The following is a 26,390-nucleotide window of genomic DNA, read 5'->3' on the forward strand; positions in this document are numbered from 1 at the left end:
GAGCAACACATCAGGCGCTAAGTACACGTCAAGAATATAGACTAGACTTCAATTCTTAAAGAAAAGATTATTGCAAATCTGCCCCGCAGCCAGATGCCAAAATGTCAGCAACTTTGCTGCCAGTGTCAAAATGGAAGTGGCTTTTGAAGAGCAGAGGGGGAATACACAACCATAATTGATGCTTTGGGCCCACAATGGCCTAGTGTGTGGTTTGTGTGCATACCAAAAAAACGATCTAGTTGGGTCGTAGTGGGGTGGTGTAAAACTACAAAATGCTACTGGTAATGTATAAATTATGCAATTTGTGTGACGTGCTTTGCACAAATTGAGAAAGAACAATTAAGGATGTTGTTTAACTGAGCCTATCTTATCTAACCACTGCTAAAAAAAAAATCATGCGGAAATTCAGTCACATGGCCAGATGGATAAACTCCCCAAAGCTCCCCTCACTCCCATTCTTTTTCATCTTCATAGATGGCTGGCACTTACATAATCACATCACGCTCAAGCGCAACCACCCCCCCCTCACCCCATCTCTCTGTCCCTATTTTCTTTCCTCCTCTCGTGAGCGTGCAGAATAATCTGATCCCCGGGGAGGATTTGTCTGGATGATGAGAGAACGAGATGCGAGCAGGGGTGGGGGAGAAGAGCGGACAAAACAACACAAACACCAACACCTAACAGCCAGCTCCATTAGATTTTCATTGCCTTGGCTCTGATTATGACAAGAACAGAGATTACGTGTGCTGATAGCAGCCTGATACTGTGAAAGCACAGCAATGTTTGTGCGCCTGCCAAACTATCTACTCCAAAGTGATACGCATGAACAAGTGCTAACTAAAAGGCTGCAGTGAGGATGAATGAAATAGAGCACAGAGAGCAGCAACAACCAAATAAATAAATAAGCAAGCAAACAAACAGATCCAGATCATAAAATCTTTAGGTTTATATTAAGATTATGTATGTGCCAACAGTGGCTTGTTTCCGAGAGTAGCATATTTCATCATGATTCTCACGTTTGCACTGAATCCGTTGCAGAATTCCTGATACATAAGCCTTTTAGACAGTGAGATGTTGGACTCATTGAAGGACAAAATGGTGAAATTTACAACAGTGAGTAGATCCTTGTTCTGTAATAACAGATAATGGAAATGTGTTGTTCGTTTTTACTGACGGCAGACGTCAAAATAAATCAACATCACGATTAAACAGTTAAGAAAAATAGTTTTTACATTTAAAATTTTAGGTCATATAAAATGTTCAGCAAATAACTTCATCCTGTAACTAAGTGGACTAATTTTCTTTGCAACCATGATACGACCTCATTCGTGCTCTGCAAAGAAGCCCAATTAGGTTGGTTTTCATTTGTAACGCTCAGACGCTGGGAAGACAGAGTGACAAAGTAAGATAACAGCAATCAGTGGTTAACAAATGATTACATGGTTGTGAATGTGTATTTACAGTGAATTTGGAGCATGACTGCAACAACGTAATTTTACCTTGCTTTAAGTTTATTCCAAGACAAACTGTTCAACGGCAACAAAGAGCCAGTACACTGAGTACGGCCATCGAGTAAAGTTCCAGGACTGATGTCATCAAAGATATATTTCAAATCCAAACTAACAAACTACAGGCTTTCCCCTTCAAAGTACTGCTAATCCCCCTTAAATTGAATGTACTTTCCCAGTCCGATTTGCTCTGCCTTTACACTCTCCTGGAAGTATTGTTCTGATGTTCACATCTTCAAAATGGGTCACACTGTGGCCCCTTGAGTTTGAGAAAGGAAAAAATGACCTGGCGTCAGGTCGGGTAAGTAGGAAGGTTGCCCCAGCACGGTAATGCTCCTCAGCCGAGAACTCTCTGCTGCTTGGGGCTTTATGTGCAGGTGCGTTGTCATGGAGAAGAAGCCACAAGTCGTTCGGCCACTTCTCTTGCTTTTTCTCGCGTGCTGCACAAAGCAAAAGCTGCAGGAATTTGCAGATGTGCTATCTGATTGTATGGCCTGCGTTGAAGGGGAAAACTGGACATGATTCACATTTACTGGCTAAAGAAGCTAACTGCCCTCTGTGAACGCCCGGCAGCACAAATAACCTTCTGCTAAGGCTAAATCAAGATCAGACACTTCTCATCATGCAGAACCCCAAAATGAAACAACTCTATAGAACTGCCGGTCTATAACCTGCCTCGGGACAAAATGAGTTCTATCAGGCATCATAGCAGCCAAAATGCGTCAGCGTATGCATCAACACAGTTAGTCGTCAACTTACGAACATTCGACTTCCAAACATTTGTCGATACAAACAAATGCTGACAGATGTCCGTAAATGTTATAAAACACCAGATTGGTAGGGTACAAGTTCATTCAGTTGCGTGTGCGTCAATGCAGCTCAGTCAGTCAGCGTAATTGCCGTCAGATCATGCAGCCTCAATCTTCCTTGAAGTCAGCTGCCAGAACGATTGTTTCCGAGGGCCAACTTCCAAATAAAAGCTAAGTAAGGCCTTGACATCCATGTATAGTTCCTATTTGTTGCACTTTTATTTGGAAATTGCCTAACGTATGAACACCAGCTGTTGTGGCGGCTGGCTTGACTAGGCTTGTTCCAGCGCTAACGACTACAGTCATTGGCCGTCTGCAGTCATTCGCCGTAATAGACGGTGGCCAAACGCGCCGGAGCAGAGCTGCGAGCGAGACGATTATCTCTGTCACTCCGACAGCTCGTCAAAACATGTCCTTGCCGTCTGTGATGCAAAAAAAAAAAAAGTCTGGCCTCTGGACCCACTGCCCTAGTAGAGAAGTGTGCTAATATGGAGGGAGGGTTGTTTACTACGATGGAAAAGTATTCCGAGACACTCGACAAGAAGGCTTTTTTTCGTTAGAGGAAGATAATCGCTGATGGGGTTTGGGTCTAGATTCGTACCAGATCGACACAAGTCTAAGGCGAGTAAAGATCATGATATCTGAAGAAGTACGGGGGAGACTTTAGGCAGGCAGGTATATAGCGTTTGAGTAGAGATTTGGACAGATTTTACACTGAGACTTCTCCGTTGGACGCAAATGAACTTCATGTGTTCTCATTGTTACCTTTAAGACTATGTGTTCATTTTTTTTATAACCAACTCACAACTCTATCTAAATTACCACCGATTCGTGCAGAGCACAAATAGGGAATATAATCATGCGATACATTATTATATAGTGACACGGTAATATTTGAGCAGGATGACCTTACCTCTCATTTCCAGGTTGGAACTCGGAAAGTAAGGAGGGCCGACGGCGATGAGGCTGAGCCAAGTGTGAGCTGTAGTCTCTGGCATGATGAGAGTGGTAGTCCACCATTCCAACTTCCTAGAGAAGGAAAAGCAGCAAATGTCGAATAAAAATCCAGACATTAGATTTATTCTTGAAGCGAATGACGAAGACAACACATTTTTTCAAAAATATGAAGACTTTAGGATTAACTACAGGTGCATCCTTGTGGGAGGGAGTGTTACCTTACCCCAATATGAAAGTACACATGGAGAAATACTAAGGGTTCATTGAACCCCATCTAATATCTAAGAAAAAATCTTGATAATTACACCGTGTGGCTGGGAAATATCCTCCCGACAATGACAGCATGAACTTCAAACAACTAATGAGGAGACTGAGCTGTGTGCACAACATTGTGAAGGGGAATGTTTCTAAAGAAAACCACAGTAAGAGCCGTTGGGGTCGTGCCTTCTTCCCCAACGGACCCGAGTAATGACTATTACAAATTGTCAATCAGGCAGACAGTGTCATAAGCACAAAAATCAAAAGTCCTTTCATTTCATTTAGCTTGGAAAGTTAAATAGGAAGGAGGAGGTGGCATCAAATGTAATGCGTGCCAGGTCTCTTACTGTGTGTGCCCGCTGGAGCTGCAACGGTAGGGTGGCAGGGTTCGGCAGGTGCCGTGTGTCCATCGTCCTCCGGCCCGGTGGCACAGACTGGGGATGAGAAGACATCGTGGCACAGCCTCTTCCTCTAGAGACAGGAAGTAGGTGTGGTCGCCAAGTCGATGGCTTTTATGTGCATTATGGGTTGTTTCTTTAAGCCAGCACACTGTAGAGGAAGAAAAAATAAAGTAAATACATTTTAAATACAGTAACGGAAAAAAAATGCATCAGTCAGAACAAATGGAAATAGTTCAAACACGAGCTGGCGACTGATTATAACCAAGAATGCGTTCTGAAATAATTAGAGGGGAGGGCGCTCTGCCTCTCTAAATGTGCCCATTGTACTGCATTTGAGTTAGATACCTCCCGCTGCAATGATTGGCTGACTAATGCTTCCTCACATAACACATGCAGGAGCGTGTATGCGGTGTACCACTATGACAACAAGCGTTTTGTTATTTAGACGAATGCAGTGGACTTTTGTTGTTTTGCAAATCAAGAAATCAGAGGAGAATGCTAATTGTGAAGGAGAACTAGTACAGGTGCCAAGTCAGACCATACAGACGATAAAAAGAAAAGGGAAATGTGGTAGGAGGTGAAAGGTTAAAAAGAACTGCTTTTAACCAGAAAACAGAAAACAGAATTATGTTTGATGTTGTCCGATTCTTTAGTTCCATGTTAAATATGGCAATGTCAATATTGCTCTAACTAACATGCATATCACACGTCGCTTGTTTTTTTTTTTTGTCAATATCATGCAGCCCTAATGTAAACGTAGTCTGCGTGAAGTAATGTGAACCCCAATGAACAATGGCATCATTTGTCATTTTTACCCATAAGCGCCAACACATACTTGTCAATGGTTGTGGAGATCAGTGCCTCTGTGGTGCATGCAGCTGGCATATACCAAAACACCCTAAGCATCAAGTCAATTTCCCCTAACAATCAATCAATATTTCTATAATAGTGATATCAATATAGTAAGGCTACATTCTGAGCAGGTTGTAGAAGTCAGACGTCCCCTTTAAGTGATATATTTGAGAGAAATTTAGTCCATGGTCAATAAAATTGTGTGTCTATGTTTTTGAACAGTATATGATTGTATGTACTAAAAGTATTGTTATATTTGCATTAAAATGCATAGTCAATGAATATTTGCATTTCGAGCAATGTTTGGTTGTTTGCCTAAAAATATTGCATTTGAGTGACACTTTTGCCATGCTTAAAATTACGGAAGAGGATTAGGGCCAGTGAAGAAAAGAAAGGGGGGGTGACAGGATTCTGACTTTTTTTTCCTCAGAATTCTGACTATAAAGTGAGAATTGCCACCGGATAAAATAAGCGTTTTTAAACTAAAACACATTTTCAACAATATGGGTTCATCCAGTAATGGTGCTCAATATTAACACGTGTAGAAACTTGCACTATGTGCTCCCTGAAAAACAAAATGTGTGCCTCCATCCATTTTCTGTACCGCTTAATCCCCACAGGGGTCGCGGGCCTGCTGGAGCCTATCCCAGCTGTCATCGGGCAGTAGGCGGGGACACCCTGAACCGGTTGCCAGCCAATCGCAGGGCACACAGGGACGAACAACCATCCGCACACGCACTCACACCTAGGGGCAATTTGGAGCGCTCAATTGTCCTACCAAGCATGTTCCTGGGGATGAGGGAGGAAACCGGAGTGCCCGGAGAGAACCCACGCGGACACGGGGAGAACATGCAAACTCCACACAGGGAGGGCCGGAGGTGGAATCGAACCCACACCCTCCTTACTGTGAGGCGGACGTGCTAGCCAGTGCGTCACCGAGCCGCCTGGATATTTCAAATTCCTGGAATTACCCAACTGTTGCTGAAATACAAGGTATTACCGTATTTTCCACACTATAAGGTGCACCGGATGATAAGGCGCGCCTTCAATGAATGGCCCATTTTGAAACTTTGTCCATATACAAGGCGAACCAGATTATAAGGCGCACCTTAAATGAATGGCCCATTTTAAAACTTTGTCCATATATACGTCCATATATTTGGACACGCCTGCCGTAGTGGCTCAATAATGGTCCATATATATATATATATATATATATTCCCCAGGGAAGTACAAAAACAAGTACGGCAGTCACAAGAGCTGCAGAGCACAACAAACCTGACTCAAGAAATGGGACCAGCACAATGAAAGAGCTTTGACATAAACTCTGAGGCGAATGGGGCCTTCCAGACAAGAGGCTAAACACATGCACTGGCGCTGCTACAAACGCCCACAGGCAAGCCGCTGGCTCAGAGCCAACAATGAGGATGAACTCAGTCACCTCACTCCCTTACGCTAGCACGCTTTACTCAGCCACTCTTTGGAGCTCTCCACAGAGTGGAGTGGGTTTTGGCCTTCAGTGGCCAATACAACCACCCCCACCTTCCCAATGAATTGTCAAATGGCTGAAGAAGTACTAGTGGGGAGTACAGCGGGTACAGGAGCTAAAGCTTTCTTTTTACCATTTTCAAATAAGAACGGTGAGGTTTTGGCCTGTTTCTCGCAATTCACTAACGTTTCCTTCAGGTCTCTGTAAAGAACTTGAATGTGATCACCATTTGAAGAATGTAAATCAGTACAATCGATCCTCAAAATTAGCAGTGATGAAGATGGAAATAAAAGTAAAATCAAAAACACATTATTCATGAGGTATTTAGAATATTATGAGTTTGGGAGTATTATACTCATTCCATAAGTAATGGTTTATGGTGTTGTTTTTCATTTATTTGGGACTCACAAAAATGATCAGATCGATAATTATCCGACCAACGTTGATTTAAAAAAAATGACGTTAAACATTTTATCTTGGAGTATAAAAATGGACTCATACAGGACGCTATTTTTTCTGAGAGAATATATACAATTTGAGGACAACTAAATGAGCATGAACGGTGAGGGGAAATATGTGAGACAAGATATTCTATACGCCTGTTCTTCAGGAAAACATCTGTGTCTATAATCAAGGATTGCTCCACTATTCAGTATGTTGAATTATGTGGTATTTCCCCACCCCTGGGGATCAATAAATATACAATCAATCAATCAATCAATCAATTAAAGTCAAACTATGGTCTTATTTAGAATCGATGATCATACCACAGTCATGTGTCCAATGTGAACATCGCCAATGACTGGCGGGCCTGTGACCAGATTTGCTTGTTCCAGCTGTGCAATACACTGTATGCTGGACTGCAGAGCAGCTATTGCATTTCCTAAATTACATAAGTGTCAACCCTCCCCCTCTCTATGAGCCTCAAACGACAACTCCTTGGAGCCACGGAGGCACTAGATGAGAACAAACTACAATGAGGACAGTTTAACACACGTTTTACCTCCTTACTTTTATCCAAACTAATCAAGGGCCACAAATTCAAAAGCAGCAGCAGAAAGCTCAGGGTACAGTTGTTGTTGTTCACCTGAATTAAGATCAGGTCGACACAGGCATCCAATAGATGTGTGACTACCAAAATAATACAAAAGTTGCTGCTTATCGTGTAGCCACATGAATAAATAAATCACATAATGCAGACGATAAAAACTTTGGATTGGCCAAAGCATAAAAAAACATTATCAATTGTCAAGGATAAATTAATCATGCGATCACCACAGGAGACAAAAATCCAAGTGTATGAAAGTTTTTAATAAAACATTTGGATCATTTTCTATATTTAATAACAACACGAGGGCTAACACGATGAGTCAATTAGTCACAAGACAATAAACAAGCATTTAAAAGGAAGCACGTTGTGACTGATGCCCGATTTCATTTCTGACACAAGGACAAGTCATATTTGAAAGCTAACATTAGCACGCAGGCTACCACGTTTTATGTAACGTGACAGTCCTGTTGCACACTAACATGTTGTAGTGTCTATGGATTATGGAGGCATTAGTCTGTGATGCTCAATCATCTGAAAGGGAAGCATGTCTGATTTCATTTCTGATAACGTACACTGATGATGGTTATATAAGAGCACCTGCTTACTGGTATTGTATGTATGGTATTGTGATATTCTGTGATTTACGTGATCCGTTTAGCCAACTAATCGTAACTACAGTTAATTTAGTAGGCAAGCAAAATAATCGTTTGGGACAAAACTAAACTACAGAATGCACTAAATATATAATTTCACCACTATAATCAATCAATACGATTCAGATGTAATATTTGCTCCATATGGCTATTTGTGAAATGGTGTTGCACAAAATAGCAGGCCTATATCTGAGCCCCTCATGACATGGTGTGAAAACACGCTGACGCTTGAGGTCTCAAATCATGAGAGCTTCTCATGCGTATGGGCAGTGTTATGAAAGCCCACCTGCAATTCATGCTTCTCATGTCAAGTAGCAGGAAATAAAATGTGAGGGCTGCACTTGTCTTCTGGGCTGACCTAGTTCCTCTTCATGCTACTTAATTATTCAGGAGCTTTGAAATGTTCTTCTGTGTGGAATCATGCAATCCTAGTGGCTCTGTCTGCTCTCCCCGACGGCAGCCTCACGAGTATTCTATTTAAGCAGAAGAGGCTTCTAGTGTGTGCAATGTGTTTGAAGGGCTGGATTTACACTGCAGGTCCAAGTGCCCAATTCAAATTTACTAGATTCTAAATTATTATTCTATTAATTTATTTTTTATATGTACATTCGTTGTAGAATGGAACCTCAATTTCATGGACTAATTGGAGGGAGCGGGTGTCCGTGACAACAGAGTGTCCATTAAATTAAAGTACTTTTATTGAGGTCTAAAAATACCCAACATAGTACAAAACTATTGTTTTGTACTTTTTGTGGCCTAAAAATGCCCACCACGTACGGATTTATTGTAAATAAATGTAAAAAAAAAAATAAAAAATAAAAAATAAAAGGCTTCAAACTTTTTGGCAAGTTTTACAGATTAGCCAAAATCAAGGCATGATATCTGTGCGTTTTCTTTTTTTTTTACCTCTGTTGAGGCTGGATTTCATAGATAAGGGCTTGACCCCAAAAAATAAAAAAAACAACTGTATACTGTATTGAAAATTGCATGTTCAGGAGACATGTACACATACTTCATGACGAGAAGTCGCTCCAATAAACACCAGCCATTGATATGAATAGCTTGATACAGTAGGACGCTCTTCTTTTGAGCTGCGTGTTGAAACTTTGCATTCCATTACCTTTGAAGGGACAGTTGGCCCAGCTAACATTGCCGCCTTGTGGTCACGTCTGTGTGTCAGCTCTCCCTTCCTGGTGCCAAAAGCAGCACAACCCGGAATTACGTGTACCATTCTGTATGCTGATTGAGCTAGTAAATAACAATGGCCAATTGTGGAACTAACAGACCACTATTTTCTGTCTGTTAAATCCGGCGTTAGTTGGTTGCAAGTGCGCTTAGTCGAGGTTCCACTGTATTTAGATTCTGCCAAACATCTGCACCATATAAAGACCTGTATGCCTTGAATCTTGAAACTTCTAATTCTACATTCTTGACTCGCATTAATCACTCACTACAACTTACTGACACAAAACCATACAAAATATTGTGGCGATCCTTCTAATACTTTTACAGGTTGGCTAATATCTGTTACTGATATTGTGTCTATTGTGTATAAAACAATACTTACAGTTTTTTTCCATGTATAATGCGCCCCCATGTATAATACGCACCCTAAAAATGGCATGTTGATGCTGGAAAAAAGCCTGTACCCATGTATAATACGCACCCAAATTTGGACTCCTACTTAAGTCCGTAAACGTAAAATTATTTCAGAAAAAAGTTCATCTTTGGGAACAACCGGATGTTATTCTGCCGGTCAGTATCACTGTGCATGCGCTAGCAAACTCGATAGCGAAGAAATGTTTCGGATTTGTGTAGGGTACATTGTGACAGCAAACGAGCAGGTGATCGAGCAAGCGTCTGATACGAGAGCATTGTGTTCGTATGGAGCGTGTTTGAAGTGAACAGCAGAGAAGAAAGCGCATCTGTAATGGCGGCCTCCATATAATATCCGGATTTAAAAAAAAAAAAAAAAAAAAAACTATTGTACCCATTAGGGGTGTAAATCGCGGGTTTTGTCACGATACGATATCATATCGATACAAAGAATTACGATACGATATTTGCCGATATCTTAAAGCCTGCTGCGATTCATTCACGATATATCGCGATATAGTGCTCTACGATCGATATTTTTTTTTTTAATAAAAAATATAGAACAATATCCTGATTTATAACAATTCATACGCAAAATCAACAAGGTACTGCAAACTCTTTATTTAGGAAATTACAAGAGTGGCAGGATTTACAAACTGCACGTGTCTTGTCCGTTGAGCCATCTGTTCTTTGCAATCCAAAGTGCTTCCAAACGAATGACTTGAAGCCTAAAGGGGAGCAAATTTCTTCGTCTTTTTGGACACTAGCCATAGCACCAGCCCAGGAGCCGCGCACTAGTTGTGGACTCCCCTTTCACGTGCCTGCTCTGCTCACAACACAACGCCGCGCACTGCTCCCTGCTCCCGGAAAGAGGAAGCAAGCAACAATGAACTGGATTTCAAAATAAAGTCGCGTCTAATGTCTGAGGTCAAACGCGGCGATATAAATCGATGTTTACGTTTCATTCATTCATTCATTTGTGTCATTCGAAACAATTCACCTATTCACCCATATCTTGATTTGATATGCAAGGTTAGTTAAGTCACGGAATCCCCCTAAAACAACGCCTTACCATGTAAAGCCAGGACTAATCCGGTTCAGCACAAGCATGGTAACTGGCAATTACAAGGTACTTCACTCTCATGCCTTTAACTGTTTGTTACATGTCACTAATGTTTGCAAGGTCGTCACCCCGTCGGTGTATGTCCTGGACTGCCCTTAAACACAAGCCTTGCAGAGTATGACAAACAAACCGTACTGTAACGTGCATTCCCAGCAGAAAAGTCTGGCTAATCAAATAACTGTGGCCTGGACACAAATGAGAATAATGTCCTATAACATGCTGTCATCTGTGTTGTGCAACAGAGTCAAGTGAATCACTTACCACAGAGCCATTTCTAATCCCTGCTAATGCGCTGTCTGCCTCTCCTAAAAAGGGGTGACTGGTTTTAACTGCAACTGAAATTCACAGGCAAGAAGGTCACAATTGAAAGCTTTGTGTGAAAGATAAACAAAACAGCACTGTAATCTGGGACTCATGTAACAGTTTAATCGCAGGGAAATCTTCTAAATCCCCATGCTTTGACTATTTTTAGTTTACTGCTTACAATGAAGATTTAAGACTTGCCTATTGAATTGTATTGTATACGTTTCAACTATTCCACCACCACATGGTACCCGCAATCACCAGGTAGCCTGTGGGACTATTTTAGAATTAGCCAGTCAAAGACCGGGTCTCTCAGCCAGTGGAAAAAGAGTGGCGCAAGAATGATCAATTAATCACTTGAAAACGTCAACTTCTTTGGTAGAATAGACTGACAAGACAATAGTGAGAAAACAACTATTCAAAAATTGGTCGTTTTGCTTGAACTGCTTTGGAGCAAAATAGATGTGTCTGAACGAGTTAATTACATCATAAGGCGGCTCGAGTGACTATCACCATACTACCTTCGACGCAAATCCTCCCTCTCAGTCCAATAATACTTGATCCATGTCAGAAAACGGCTCTGACGACAGCCACCACGATACCTTTGAGACTAAACCTCTTCCATCCGGTGGCAAAATAACCTTTCTCGACAGAATGTCAAATAATGTCCACTAACACCTTTGATAGTATTCCGCTCAAACAGCAACTGCACGATAAATATGCCAGCTCCATGTCGGAAATCATCTCAAAACAGGAAACCTTCCAAGAAACACGATGGGCTTGAGCAGTGCCTCGCTCATACAATCAGAGGTCATAGAATGGAGTGGAGAAGACTCAGCTGGAAAACCACCAAGCATCCCCAGAGGGTCGCCAATGACGAGAAGCCGCAAACTGGTTTCAAGTGCTGCGTCTAACAAAGCAGTTAACATTCCCTGAACAAGGAAGAAGGATTTGAGCAGTGCTGCCTTATTGGTAGTGAAGAATCAGAACATAAAGATGGATGCCATCCATCCAGTATACAACGTTACCGCTGTTGTGAAGCGTTAGAGAAGTTGATTCTCTTGTTGAAGGATTCACTGTGCTTAAAGCAAGTGAACAGAATGACTTTATTGTCATTGTACAATGAAGTTAAGATATTCCACCAGTGGGAGGCTGCTGCCACCGGGATCAATTCGGGGTTCAGTGTCTTGCTCAAGGACACTTTGACTTGGTCACCAGGGATTGAACCTACCACCTGCAAGTTGGGAGACAAACACTACCACTGAGCTAGAAAGGTCATACAATTAAAACGAAAATAAAATCAACTGGCCCATACTATTTTTTTATGTATTTTAAAACTTTACCTGAAAAAAGAAGGCTGATAGGAGACCATTCTAAGTTAGTTTTCAATTAATAAAGTCACTTTGCTGAGCTGTCATGGAAATGTGAGAACAGATGTTTTCAAAATGAACGTCATAGTGACTGTTTTTCTATTGGGTAATCCAGGAAAACAAGGAAAGTACTAAAACTTTGCCAGATCATGGCCAACGCAAGTAAAGAGGGATAATGTCCAGTTCAATGGACCGTTGACTGAGTAGTCGATAGAATCTTACCACAGAGATGTTAGTAGAACTCTCTTAAACCAAACCAGGACCAATCCACTCGGAGCTCGGCGAGAAATGCCAGACAGCTGCTCTTTCTCAATCGCTAAGAAGGAAGATTTGCTTGGGAGGAGGCTAGGCTCATGGGAGGCTGTGTCATGGTCACAGACTCATATTTCCTTCTTTCCATCTTCTGCATTTCTACTAGGCGAAAATGAAAATGTGCACTGGGGCATTCTAATATTGGGCTATCTCTCATGATAGTTCACACACACACACACACACACACACACACACACACACACATGTTTGCACACGCATACTGTACATGCATGTATAAGATGTGTGTCACTTTCAGTGACATAAAGCAGTACTCTGTAGGGCAAAATAAGCAATTAATTAATCAGACATGAATATTTTTTACATCAGGTGTTTGCTAATGTAGACGTCATCTCATAGTTTATTTGTCCATCCATCCATTTTCTATATCACTTGTCCCCAAAGGGGTCGGGGGCGTGCTGGAGCCTATTCCAGCAGTCATCGGGCAGTAGGCGGGGGACACCCTGAACCGGTTGCCAACCAATCGCAGGGCACACAGATGAACAACCATTCGCAGTCGTACTTAATGGGTGCTCAATCGCCCAACCAAGCAGGTTTTTGGGATGTAGGAGGAAACTGGAGTGCCCAGAGAAAACCCACGCAGCACGGAGAGAACATGCAAACTCCACACAGGGAGGGCCGGAGGTGGAATCAAACACACACCCTCCAAACTGTGAGGTGGATATTCTAATCAGTACTCCACCGTGGCCCCCAGTTTATTTCTAGAATATATATTAATTGTAATACAAGATTTCTGTTCATAGCTCCTAGCAGTCTTCCATAACATGGTTCTAATAAGACCTCTTAGAGGTCTACTATATAACAAATAAAAAAATCGGTCATCAGTATCTGTTGAATTCTTTTTTATCATGCATCACTACTTCTGACAAGTTTTGTCCTCATGACAAGACGATGAGGAAGCCTTGCTAATTGTAAAGCTAACCTAATCTTGACATAACTACTCATCAAATGTGTCACGTGAATTAAGTCCTTGGGTAATTTAGCACCTTTTTCACTGAAGTCTGGCTTGAACCATGTTGAAGCATTGTCATTTTTTAATAAAAGTATTGGTTCAGGTCCTTGGGAATAACCTGCAAAAAATATTATGCCTCAAAAAGAGAAAGTTGTTCCTCAAATGAAGTCGCGTATTATCAAAGAAGTCATTGCGAGCCTTGGGTGGTTACAGCAACATCGTTACGCATCATCGATAATCAGCTAGCTGACTTTTTACACAGAAGTCCTTTTGACACTGCATTAAATTGGCGTATCAGAGGCGTAACAGTGGAACTGTTAATTGTTTGTCTGCCCTTTTCAGAAAGAACAAGAAACTGGTGTGTGTGCTTTGGCGCCACTGAAGTCTCACAAGATTTGGTGACGTCTCACCAACAGTTAATTAACATTTGAAACATACAGGTATTTTTCCAGAGACATCACAGTAAAACCCCTACAATGAGAGTACGGGGTTTGCCGTCCCCGTATTTCACAGATAACATAAAAAGATGGAGGACTATGACTATGTTAGTACATAATTGTACTATGATGCTCGTAAAGGCAGAACACTTTTGATGTTGATATGACATGTTTGCCAATTTTTTCCAGAGTTAATACTGTATTACAGTAGTGTATTATGGCAGCTTTAAAATCATTGTCATCTTTGTCGGTGTGAGTTCACATTTAGGTTGTGGTAGCTTGAATTCAGATGAAGGGAGCGAGCAAGAGAGAGAGTGAGAGGCGGGGGTGTTCACAATGAACGCTAAATCAGACTTTTCAGATTCGAGTCAAATGGGTCATAGCTTATTTTACTCTGTACCGTCACAGAGGTATCTTTCTGTGACAATACTTCATTGAGGTTTCACATGAATTATTATAAACATAATAAACAACCGACATTCCATTGTGTATATATACTGTCAGATGAATTGTAAACATTTTGCAAATCAGATCTTAAGCCTAAATGCAGTCATGAAACGTTCTATAATGTGTCTAATCACATGAGTATTAATTGCTACCGTAGATCAAGCATCACTGATTTTATCATCATCCATACATCCATTTTCCAAATTTATCCTAAAGAGGGTTGTGGGCATGCTGTAGCCTACATCAATTCTCAGTTAATCTCTTTTACCCTCCTCTGAATTTTCCAAATAGTTTGAAAAACAATCCCAATAATAGTAGCCATTCATTTGGTGTTCAACAGTTTGCCACGCCTGAGGGTAATAATGATTCTGAAAAGATAAATATGAGCTTGGCCTTTAATATGTTGTGTTTAGGATCATATGAGGGCAATTCATTGGAAGCTTCCAATAAGAATACATCTTTATGATGCCAATCATAAGATAGCAGTGGCTAATCACATTGTGTTAACCTTAAATGTCTGACAGGATCATGTTCAATACATATGTTGCAGGCCTGGCATCGACTGAACAACAATATTTACGTCAGACAAGATGAAAACGAAACAAATTCCGAGTAGGTCCAAATGTTACGTAAATACTATTGCTACGACACTATGACATCCAATCCCAAACAAAGCGAATGTTAGTTTATTTGTGGGTGAAATCAGTAAAAGGCATGTTGTCACAAATATACCTGTGTGTTGCGCGAAGCACTGTTTACACGCGCAAACCGGGCGCTTTGTGTGCATACAGTAGTTATAAGCAGGCTAGCAAAGTTAGACTAACAACACATCTAAACAGACATCAAATCAAGTAGACCGTTTAAAAATGTCTGTCATTGAACTATGCTGTGGTACGCCGTGATTTCAAATCGGACATATGCTTGTGGAATGTATTTGGTGTCATAAAATTGACGTAAGCGAGCCACTCTGCAGCTATGACAGCTAGCTTGGTCCGCTAGCACCTTTAGCCTCAAGCAAGCTTAGCTTAGCCATGTAGCACGTGTTTGTGAATTATAAAATAATCAACTTGATCTGACAATGGCCGGCAAACAAAGTAAATGCTGCGATGACGTTAGAAAGCGGATCGACGCGACGCCTCCTCGCCCTTGATCGTTTGTTAAAACGAGTAGCTGCGATGTTTACGTAGCGTGGAAAAGGTCAATACTGCTAGTATGTGGGTTTCTCCTTCAAAGAATGGCTGGACCCTGAGACAGACCACCCTCAAAACCACGGACGGAGAGCAATGGAAGCTAACCAACCTTAGCGGCGGAGCAAACGGGGGACCATTCAAAGGCGTTGTTGTACAGTCAGCGAACGTGGTCCGCTGTGGCTATTAGAGCGCTTCTCGCTTCGATGGCGTACGTCCCCCGTGAATTACTCCACATCAAAGAGTTTTCCTTGTCATTTGTTCCGCTGAAGGTTGAGCTATGTCGTGCCCGGTCCTGCACAATGCGCTGATCTGCTGCTCCCTGCGGCCGACACCACAGCGGGACTGAACCGCCTCCCTCTCCCCCTTTCTCCCCCCTCTCGCTCTCTCCCTTTCTCTGGCTCGCTCTCTCAATAAAGCCGCATGCTCGCTCTCTCTCTCTGTCTCTCTCTCTCTTCCTTCTGAGCACATCCGATAAACCTGATAGCGAGCGATGGATGTCCTTATGTCACATACATATGTATGGACCCATTTGTACAGGAGATTCAAACAGTCACATATTGACGCTTTGACTAACACAAACTAGCTAATAATGATCGTCATGAGATTTAAACTTATCTTCAGCCTTCAAACAATGGCTCATTTTGTTTCTAGTGTGCTGTCACTTTCATTTGCTGTGTACAGTGCAATTGTCGCACTTGCAGTGAAAAATCATCAGTATGCAAATGCACTTAAAAGTAGGACCAGACCACTTTTCCACCTTCATAAATGTTTTCAACTCTTTAGATGAAACAATGACATATTCGATTGGTACCGTTGTCATGGCCTGACGGCGTCTGTGTCGCTTTTATTGGCACAAAAAACCCTGTCACACACAAAATAATTGATTTAAGATGGCGGACATTAGGACCATGCTTCTCACCCAGTAGGCATGTTTTGGTTGTGCCTTCATTTGCTTGTTGGCAAACTGTGAATAAAAAAATAAAAAAAAGGTGTGCGTCCTGCCACAATGACATGCTTTACGTCACTTCCCTCTTTTGTTGCAAAGACGAAAGTCGATGGACTCGCCTACGCGCAATTACTGCTGGAGTAAGCTCCACAATATTGAAGCGGTTCCTTTATGGCACTGGTGTCAAACTCAAGGCCCGGGGGCCAGATACGGCCCGCCACATCATTTGATGTGGCCAGCGAAGACAAGTTGTGCATCCAAATTCATGTTATTACTAAAATTGCAAATTGTCTTCACTTTTACAAATCATCTTTTTTAAATATTTGACCAGTTTTTACTAGTCTGATTTGAAAAATAGTTATTTGTCAGTTTGCTTTGTAGTTTATACTTTATATAATATGAGGCATTCAGACACATCATAATGGCCCTCCGAAGGAAACTGATTACAATGCGGCCCACGACAAAAATGAGTTTGACATCGCTGCTTACGGCGACCGCTCTCGCCACTATATACTAAGAGGCAGCAGACTCAATTTAAAATAAAATACGGTAGAAAACCAAAGAAACTTTTATTCTCAACGTGATATTGTTTGGACACAATCCTTCACCCAGCCACTGGAAACCGAAATGTAATTTAGCTCAACTGCAGGCGAGAGAGAGCTCAGGATTTCACAACACTGGCATTTGTGGGAAAAGTGGTCGATTTGGCACCTCTATAATCAGTGAAAACTGAACGTTCCCGACGGTGCCTTTAATTTCCCTTTAAAAAATTGTTATTAATTACATATATATCTCTGCATCTGATGTAAGCCAGTGATGTAAGATCTTCTATTGCTTTTCTATTTGATGGCGGAAAACTGTTTTGGGGTGGTGTGCCGTGATATTTTTCATATGTAAAGTGGGTGCTTTGCTTCAATAAAGTTTTTTTGATCCTTATATTTATTCGGCTAAGGCAACTGATTTATTGCACGCACCGTTCATGACCTCAAAATGTGATAAAACAGTCAAAGCTTGTATGATCGCATGTGTTTTATATTCGAGCCCCTGAATATAGTGTAAACAATTAAACGCAAAACCAGAAAGTCTGGCCTTAACTGAGCATGCCAACAAATTTATACTGGCACTGACACTTCAAACCTTCTATGATAGGTGGCAAACTCCTATAGAATTATTCTTTTTTTCTCAAATCACACAGCCAAACGCTCCAATATGTTTTCAAAATACATACATATTATGACAAATGTTCATTTGAAAACACGCGCACACACACACACACACACACATATTTGCATAGAAAAATGTGTTTCTCTGGGATAATCAATCAAAACGTTTTACATCATTTACTCTGACAATCAGTGACCCAATCTGTGGTACCCCCCCCCCTCCCTCCCTCTCCCGTGTATTTACTCTCACAACAGAGCAAACGTGAGGTTCCAAAAGGGGTTGAAAACGAGCTCTTATAGGCCAGGGGGCATACATCTGTGCTGCTTGATGCCCACTGAGAAGTACAAGCTGTGACTACAGCGACTTAACATTGAAAGATGTATTTTGGAGATCAGAGCACCACACGCTGTGTTTGTAGTTGATGAGCGTGCTCAGACCGATCTCCGACTAAATGGTGTGAAACCTCTCTGTCACACCAAAACAAAAACACCACACAGACTGCAGGTATTACCTGACTCCACCCCCCCCCCCCCCAAAAAACGATTAAATTAGTGGGGCTGAATGAAGACTCCATTTGCTGTTTTATGTTTGTGTCAATGAAGTCGGCCAGCTGTCTATTCAATGTAACTATGACACACTTCCGACAGGCCCTCTATCTTGACCTAAATTTCGGTGGAGCAGACTTGACTGATGTCAGGGATTGTTTTTCATCCCTGTGTTTATCTTTCTGCTCTGCGGTTTGGGAGATCCTCTCGAACAACTCTCTCTTCATCCAGCCGTCGCAAAGCAGCAAAAACAGCAGCTCAATCCCGGTCAGTCAGAGTAATCTATCTCACATTGCTGCAATGGCCAATTTGTCAACTTGCTGATAAGACACAAATGTTTCTCACTTCATGATTCACTGCAATCTTGTGTTGATTTTTTTTTTTTTTTTTACGGCAACATCTAAGCTGTCAACTGAGATTTCAAAAGCAGCCTGTTGATATGTGCATTGCACACACTCATTATATTACCGACATCAGGAAAAAAAAATCATGCTGAACAGCGAGATGGCTAGAGGGAACAGCCTTATCAAAACAGGAATTTTAAAAGGGTGTCACAGATTAATGGAATCTTTGGTTACAAATGAAATAGCATTCCATAGCATCTTTGCCATGTCCACACACTACATACATGTGGCTGATGATGAGCACCAATTTGTACATTAAACTCTGCTGCAGCGGTGCAAATGTAGTGAATTGAATTTTCAGTCAAATCTAACACGCAACAAATTCTACATTCATAATTGATCCCATATATGAGCTGGGTGTTTATATGAAAGTCACAGAGGCTAACTGGCACATTATGTAATTTATAATACCGGTTTAATTACATGCCAAGTTCTTTCTCTGACCCTGCTGGATATTTTAGCTGCTATTTAATTCACTCTACCGACACTGGCATTTATTACTGTCAAAAGCAGAATTGAGTCGAGCCATTCAGGAAGGTTAGTTTACATATCAGATACAGTGGGAGTGATGCAAGTAATATCCTTCGAGTCAAGGTTTCCTGTGCAAAGTCAGGGCCACGATGTATTTGCAAGCACTGGATTTTATCTAACCGTCACCTTAGCGTAACAATGACAGCTCTGAGAGCAGTGAATGCAGCATCTCACTGAAAAGTCGAACAACTGCCTGCATTGTTGGAATTCCGCCTTCACTTCCTGAGTCTGTCTGCACCTGGCTGACAGCCAGCGTGTGCTTTTCCGCCATTTTCCCCTTCCTTTTATTAGGATCGTACGCAGACTATATTTTGCTGCAGAGATGCTAAGAAATTATACAGAGGAGAATTATGTTTTTAATCATGTACTAATCCAGTATTTATTCATCAGCGATGACTTTAATGTGTATGTAATGTGATGGCGTAAATAATTTCAATGAAATTTCACTGAATATTTAGCATAATCTCTGATCACATAAGTGCAAAAATTTAGAGGGACATGGATTCAAGCTAATGTATGTAATTTTATGTGAAAAATATTTCGAACTCTCCTTTTTCCTCATTCTTCCATTTGTGTATATCACATTTGACAGGACCGTTGCTCTGTTGAACTCACAAAAGAACAGTAGTTTGAACAGTTTCAGGCACAGATGATGACATTATACAACTTATTTTGGACATGTAAATATTTGTAGTACATTTATTAAAAAAATAAAGAAATCACTCTTATCATTTTTGTCAAACTGTCAATATGACCAGGCACTATGCATGAATCAAATGATATGAATAAAATTCAGCCATCTTTTCTACATCAAATTGTTTTTTGTAAGAAACCACCGCGCCTAAGGAAAAACAACCAATCAAACACACAGCCTCGTGCTGTTACACTGTTATCTTTTGCATAGGACTTGAGGAGCTTTGATAAAACTACCTCCAGTTAGCAACAAAAAATTACAAAAGAAAGTACTTGACAGATTCCGAAACAAAACAAGGGTAAACGTACTGTAGGAGCTGCCTTTCAGTTCGAGGGGCCAGAGGCAACTAAGGAGATTTCAAAGTGACGTTTAATTAGCGGCCTTACTGATCGACAGCATAGCTTTTTTTTGGGGGGGGGGGGGTTAAATTGACTGTACTTTCCCAAAAATCCAACTTTAATACTGCAAAAATATTTTGGCTCAGCTATAGCCTTTCTCAACACTTACATGCATATTCCATGAAAAGTATGACCATTAGAAATTTAGATATAAAATACATTCAATACATCGCACAGTGATTCAGTAACACGTAAAATTCTCAATGTTTTCTCGCCACCATGTTTTTCTCAAATCATTCCCAGATTTTCTGTCAGTGACTCCCTTAGGCATGACTGACACATTCACAACATCCAAGTGAGCCCCTGTGATGGAACTGGCGCATCAAAGCCTCACTCGTGCGCAGTCGACCATCTGTTGGCTCGCATGGTCCATGGACCTTGTTTGGACGTGTTTCAACGAGATTGTCATGACATTCGTGTTCGTCACTGGGTGAACACGCACTCGAAAAGAACACATTGCTGTCTTTTTTTTTTCTGGAATGGAGAAAACATGCCTGAGAGAGTATGATTCAATGCTTTTTGGCTCTGTGCCCTGAAAAAATAAGATGCAGGCACCTGATAAGGCATATGTCAACACAACTCGTGGAAGTGAGGCGTCTCGCAATAATACAAATGTCTACAATCCTGGGTGTTATTTGACAGTATGTTTTTCTCTCACGCCAGAGACCAGAGACACTGACAGGAGTGACATTTGATCTGATCCACAATTGTTCACATAATCTTTCAAAGAGAGAAAAATTCCTTTCTCTTTCCACCAAGGACAAAAATGGTTTTGGCTCCAATTGCAGACCCACTGGCTGGGCCAAGAGGTGACTTGCCTTTGCTCACCCAGCACAAATACGAGCAAGAAATGCTGTGCTTGGTGAACCTGCAGTGCTGCAAATAAGCACCGAGGGCTCTATTTTCATAGACAGGCCAACGTGCTCTTGGCGTAAAAAACATTTTCACTTTCGTGAAACTCGCACAGTTCAAGGCATTCCAACTGCTCACTTTACATCATTTGCAAATAGAGATCTCTTGCTGTTCCTTGTGAATAAATCTACTTTGAGCGTGCCGATCTCCTGGGCCGACTTCCGCAAGTCTGTTATATTTGTACCACGTAGACCACACCCCTCACCTGCACTGAATTGAATGGGAATGAGGGAAGCCGCTTCAATTGACTGTATCCAGTCCCACAACGACGCAAACGCCCATTTCTAACTGCATGTGTCTGTCTACAAAAATGCCAAAACTCATCCCGCACACTTAGACTTCTCAACATATACGTATTCTAATAATAGTGAGTCACCCCTTCAGAGATCCTCAGTCTAGGCGAGGTTTTCGTCCACATCTCAGAACCTCCTAGGTATGAGACAGGCTAAACACTGGGAATTCTGGGAATGGGGAAGGACGTGATAACGCCATACATGGGAGTAAACAGAAGAAGAATGACATTTTGAGGGGGAGGTTGCAAGAGGTGGGGTTCATAAGAGTGCAAAGCCCCCATAAATAAAGCTAATGAAATGGCATTTGAGTTTGGAGAGAGGTGGGATGGCTGGTTGAGTCTCACCCACTCTGATTTATCCTCAGTGTCCCTGGGAGCACAGCGGGTACATCCATTACCTCACTTCATCAATAACATCCTATGGACAGGGCCAAAGGCCCGCTTTCTACACCGACACCCACCCAAGGGACCGGCTCAGAAGACTCTCTCAGCAAGGGGGAGGGGAAGTCGGTGTAATGTAGTCCCACACAGAAAGTGCAGAGCAAAAATGTCTCGGCTGGGGGATGGGTTACTTTACATGAGCTGTGCAGCTCCACACCTAGACCAGAACAGTCTCATAACACGCATACATATGTTACAAGCCATAGAAATGGATGCATATGTTTGTCCTCAATCGCATCCTCCCTGTGCATGATTAAGCAAGCCTGCAGTACATTCTTCAAGTGAGACGTCAAGCCAGTTCTGCAACGCAGAGAACACGATACATGTGACACAGATAATGCACGCTTGAAGTCTCTTGCACTCGAAATGAGGTGAAACGTCACTAGAGCTTTATGGTGTGTGGTTAACAGAGCAGAGATAAGAATAGAGTGCAACAGCGGATACTGTAATTCAAGTAATCTGTGTCACACACCTCCCTCTCTGTATGTGTGTGCATTCAAATGTGATCTTTCATCTTTCTTGCAGGGAGATCACACGGTAGTGTCAGTGTTTGTGTCAGGGCTGATTAAGCCTTTCCCAGTGGACGGAATTTTCAGCTGCGTAGCTAAAAGCAGGACGCTCACGGCTCAATTGCTCCAAAAAGACCCACAATTGCGTTCTTGTCAATAACACTTTTTTCCCCCCCATGTGTTACTCAGCTATCGACAAATTATACGTTCGATTTGGATCATGTTGAGGGTATCACTGAGTGAGTCAGTATGAGAATGCCGGTTTGTTTGTGAAGATGCGCTTCAATATCGCCTCGAGGGGTCTAAAACAAGTGAATCAGTATGCTAGCTTTCTTTAAAAAAAATATGTGCGGTAGATAGAACATAGAACAGCACTTGCAGTATCTCCCCAAAGGGTGAACTGCGAACAAATGTGAAGTACTGTATCGTTGTTTGTCTGATGACACTTTAACGAGCGGCCGTTTACGCAACGATATGTGTTCTGACATGAATGAGGCTATTGATGGTTATGAATGATCTTTTTTTTTTTTAAATCCCAATACCAAAGAAAAACTCTGTTTGCCACAGAAATATACAATACAAATATTAAATGATTTTGGTAGAGGTGCTACTTACTCTGAAAACCAGCTATGTGGTTTCAGGGCATCTGATATTTAGTTTAGGTCCTTATCAGTTTAAACCTTCTGTAGAGAGATAACGTGTTAAAGCTCAGTGTGGACGCGCAGGTTTTAGTCCAAAATTGGACTTCTACACTTCAACAAAACTATTCACCAGCTGTTTGTGAAGCACACATATTTGATGGTCACATCTCCAGCTGCCGGGAAGCTTCTCTCAACAGAATTCTCATTTTTAAACAATCAAGACAATCTGCTGTCCCTGACTCAACAGACACTCAACTCTTACTGCGCTCTCATTCCTAACGAAAACAAATCGTATCAGGCAAAATCTCTCCTCTTTGGTGATTGGCCCATGAGTCATTTCATTAGGGAGGCGGTTGTGGTGGTGTGGGTGTGTGTGTGTGTTGGCGGGGGGATAAGATGTACTATACGCACTGACAAATCTTCTAAAGCTGTTTCGGTGAAATTGCCTTGTGAAACATTTGGAGTCTTTGTCATCAGTCAGTCGACATACCTTGCATATTTTCAATTTGTGTTTCCCAAAATAATGGAACATCTCCACTTGTAATAACGAGGAGAGTGAATGTAAAATTGCTGAACACAACAGTTCTAGGTTTCTCTGAAGTTCTCACAAAGGCCCTAGGCACGGGTGGGGGAATTACTTAATCTGTAGTGGCATACCATACGACAGCAATCCTGCAAAATGATCCATGTTATTAATTTGTGAACTCCATTTTCCCCAAACTTAGTTACATCATTGAAGACGTCCGGTATACTGACTGTCACCCCTTGCAGAAGCTCTTACACAAATACTGCACTTCATCTGCTCACCTCCACCCCCTCACACAAACACACATTTGTTAACAATACAAAGTTCAGGGAGGTCTGCACTCTACTCTGTGATATTATATTTAACGTGAATAAACTATGGCAGCAATCACGCAAACATAATATGGCCGTGACTCCCTAGTAGGTCCCTTTGGTGTAACAAAGACATTTGCCAGAGGCAACACAAAATTAGCATTCATTTGCTGTACCACTTATACTGTTAAGGGGTTGTGGGGTGCTGGAGCGTATCACAGCTACAATGGACAAAAGTCAATCAACAACCTAGACTGGTTATTACCAGCCAGTCGCTGGGACAAACAACCAAACCTTGACTTGCATTCACGCCAACAGTCAACGAGAACTGGACCCAGGCGAGCGAAGCACTTACACCAAGTGGCTTCGTGTCTAAATTATATTATCTGTGTAAAAGAAATAAGAGACAAGGAGACCACATAGCGCAATGTGTGATAGTATGTATCTATGCATGCGCGTATAGGACTACCTATCACAGAAGCAATTATAGAGCTATACTCAGAAAAGTAAAGTTCATCACACAGAGAGAGATATTTCCCATGTCGTTTCCTTTTCATTGTCGTCTAAAGCACACACAAAGGAATGCGCTGCCTTTTACGAGGGAGATATCTCATTCGGTTGCTTCTGCCTGTCTTTGCTGGCACCGAGGTCAAAAGGCATACGCAGCCCTGGCCGAGAAGAAGGGAAAGTCCATCAAAAAAAAAAGCACTGAAACAGCATCTGTGTCCTTGAAAGTGTTGATGCAGGAATACTGACTCACTCCTATTAGAATAAAAGCAACCCTGCAAGTATCACTGGAGCTTCTGCGGTGTTTGTATTTCTGCTTGATCTGGCCTTCTCTCCTCGAGCACAAAGGCGTGTTCAGAAAATGATCTTTGCGACAGCTCATTGCTCTGTTAGGTGATTGTGTTCAAACAGATTTATGTGCTGGACAGCCTACACCTAAGGCGAGTGCAATCTTTAGAGTAACACGCAAGACAGCCCGGTCCTTTGGTAACATCCATCCATCCATCCATCCATCCATTTTCTGTACCGCTTAGTCCCCACTGGAGTCGCGGGCGTGCTGGAGCCTATCCCAGCCGTCATCGGGCAGTAGGCGGGGGACACCCTGAACCGGTTGCCAGCCAACCGCAGGGCACACAGAGACAAACAACCATTTGCACTCTCACTCGCACTCACACCTAGGGACAATTTGGAGTGTTCAATCGGCCTACCAAGCATGTTTTTGGGATGTGGGAGGAAACCGGAGTGCCCGGAGAAAACCCACGCGGGCCCGGGGAGAACATGCAAACTCCACACAGGGAGGGCCGGAGGTGGAATCGAACCCGCACCCTCTTAACTGTGAGGCGGACGTGCTAACCAAGTGCGCCACCGAGCCGCCCCTTTGGTAACACACTTCAGAAAAATTCTATTGTGACCGGACTCCATTGTGAGGCAGTAAAAGAAAAGAGTTCCGTGGTAGGAGACTAACAGGAGAAGAATTCCACTTGAGACTGCCAAAGCATGTGAGTCACATCCGATCTGAAAGATTCTGGTCAGATGTGAGAGAGTGGGAGTTGTGTGGGCCGTGCAAATATGATCTAGAGGCTGCATGCAAGCGTTTGCTTGTCAACGCTAAAAAATGAATCTGTCCACCTTGGAGGATCCTCAAGGCTTTTATCATGTCATAAACTAGTACTATGGGTCTTTGTGTGCTTTTCCCAGTACGGACACGACGCAACATCTGAGCGTGGTCTACAACAGTTATTACGCAATAAAAAGCGTAGTACACTGGATACCAGTAAAAATAACATGACAATGATAACTCACTGTGTAGCTTTATAAGAACAAGAAAGCAGGCTCAGCGTCATATTTGCTGCTTATCATCTCATTGTTTTACATTCATGGACCGGAAGTGTTTTACTTATACTGTAAATATTTATGGTAGAAATTGCATGAGTCCTGCGTTCGTTTTGTCTATGTCAAGCTACATTTCCCAGGACGAAAATGTTCCGTTTTGCTAGTTGATATAATAACATAAATTATGTTAGCAAGTGGACTGCTTCTTTTATCATACAAATTCCAATTTTATCCTCACAGGGCCAGCAAGCCAGCGACGTTAGCATTTTTTTCAATCTCTGGTTGGTGGCTCAGAGCAAACCTGTCACACACAACAAAACACAGTGATAGCAATCTGCACACATTAACATATGATAATCGGATTTTCCTATGTGTGTGATGTAATTGATTATATTTGTAATCTTTTTTTTTCATGTTATTTTTAGAGTTGGATTCATTCCAGTAAATCGCCACTGAAGACCATAAACATGGCCTACCATTGAAACAATTTCAGCCCATTCTCATAAATGTT

At 41.9% G+C, this 26,390-nt stretch overlaps 1 protein-coding gene across 5 annotated transcripts in view; it reads right to left on the reverse strand.

Moving 5' to 3' along the window:
- Nucleotides 1-16,116, reverse strand: part of ncor2 (nuclear receptor corepressor 2) — a 59,395-nt gene extending 43,279 nt beyond the window's left edge. For 3 of the 5 annotated variants that reach the window (XM_061279813.1, XM_061279812.1, XM_061279809.1), the window contains exons 1-3: nt 15,836-16,116; nt 3,880-4,081; nt 3,231-3,346 (exon numbers count right to left, since the gene is read on the reverse strand). In XM_061279813.1, coding sequence (XP_061135797.1) covers nt 3,231-3,346; nt 3,880-3,984 — 221 coding nt within the window. In that variant the 5' untranslated portion in view covers nt 3,985-4,081; nt 15,836-16,116. Of the gene's footprint in view, nt 1-3,230; nt 3,347-3,879; nt 4,082-10,958; nt 11,033-12,592; nt 12,712-15,835 lie in introns of those variants that run through there. The other 2 variants (XM_061279810.1, XM_061279811.1) reach the window with 2 other exon arrangements.
- Between the last annotated feature and the right edge of the window lie 10,274 nt (nt 16,117-26,390).

The sequence above is a fragment of the Syngnathus typhle genome, linkage group LG5 (assembly GCF_033458585.1).
Source record: "Syngnathus typhle isolate RoL2023-S1 ecotype Sweden linkage group LG5, RoL_Styp_1.0, whole genome shotgun sequence".
Taxonomy (NCBI): Eukaryota; Metazoa; Chordata; class Actinopteri; order Syngnathiformes; family Syngnathidae; genus Syngnathus; species Syngnathus typhle.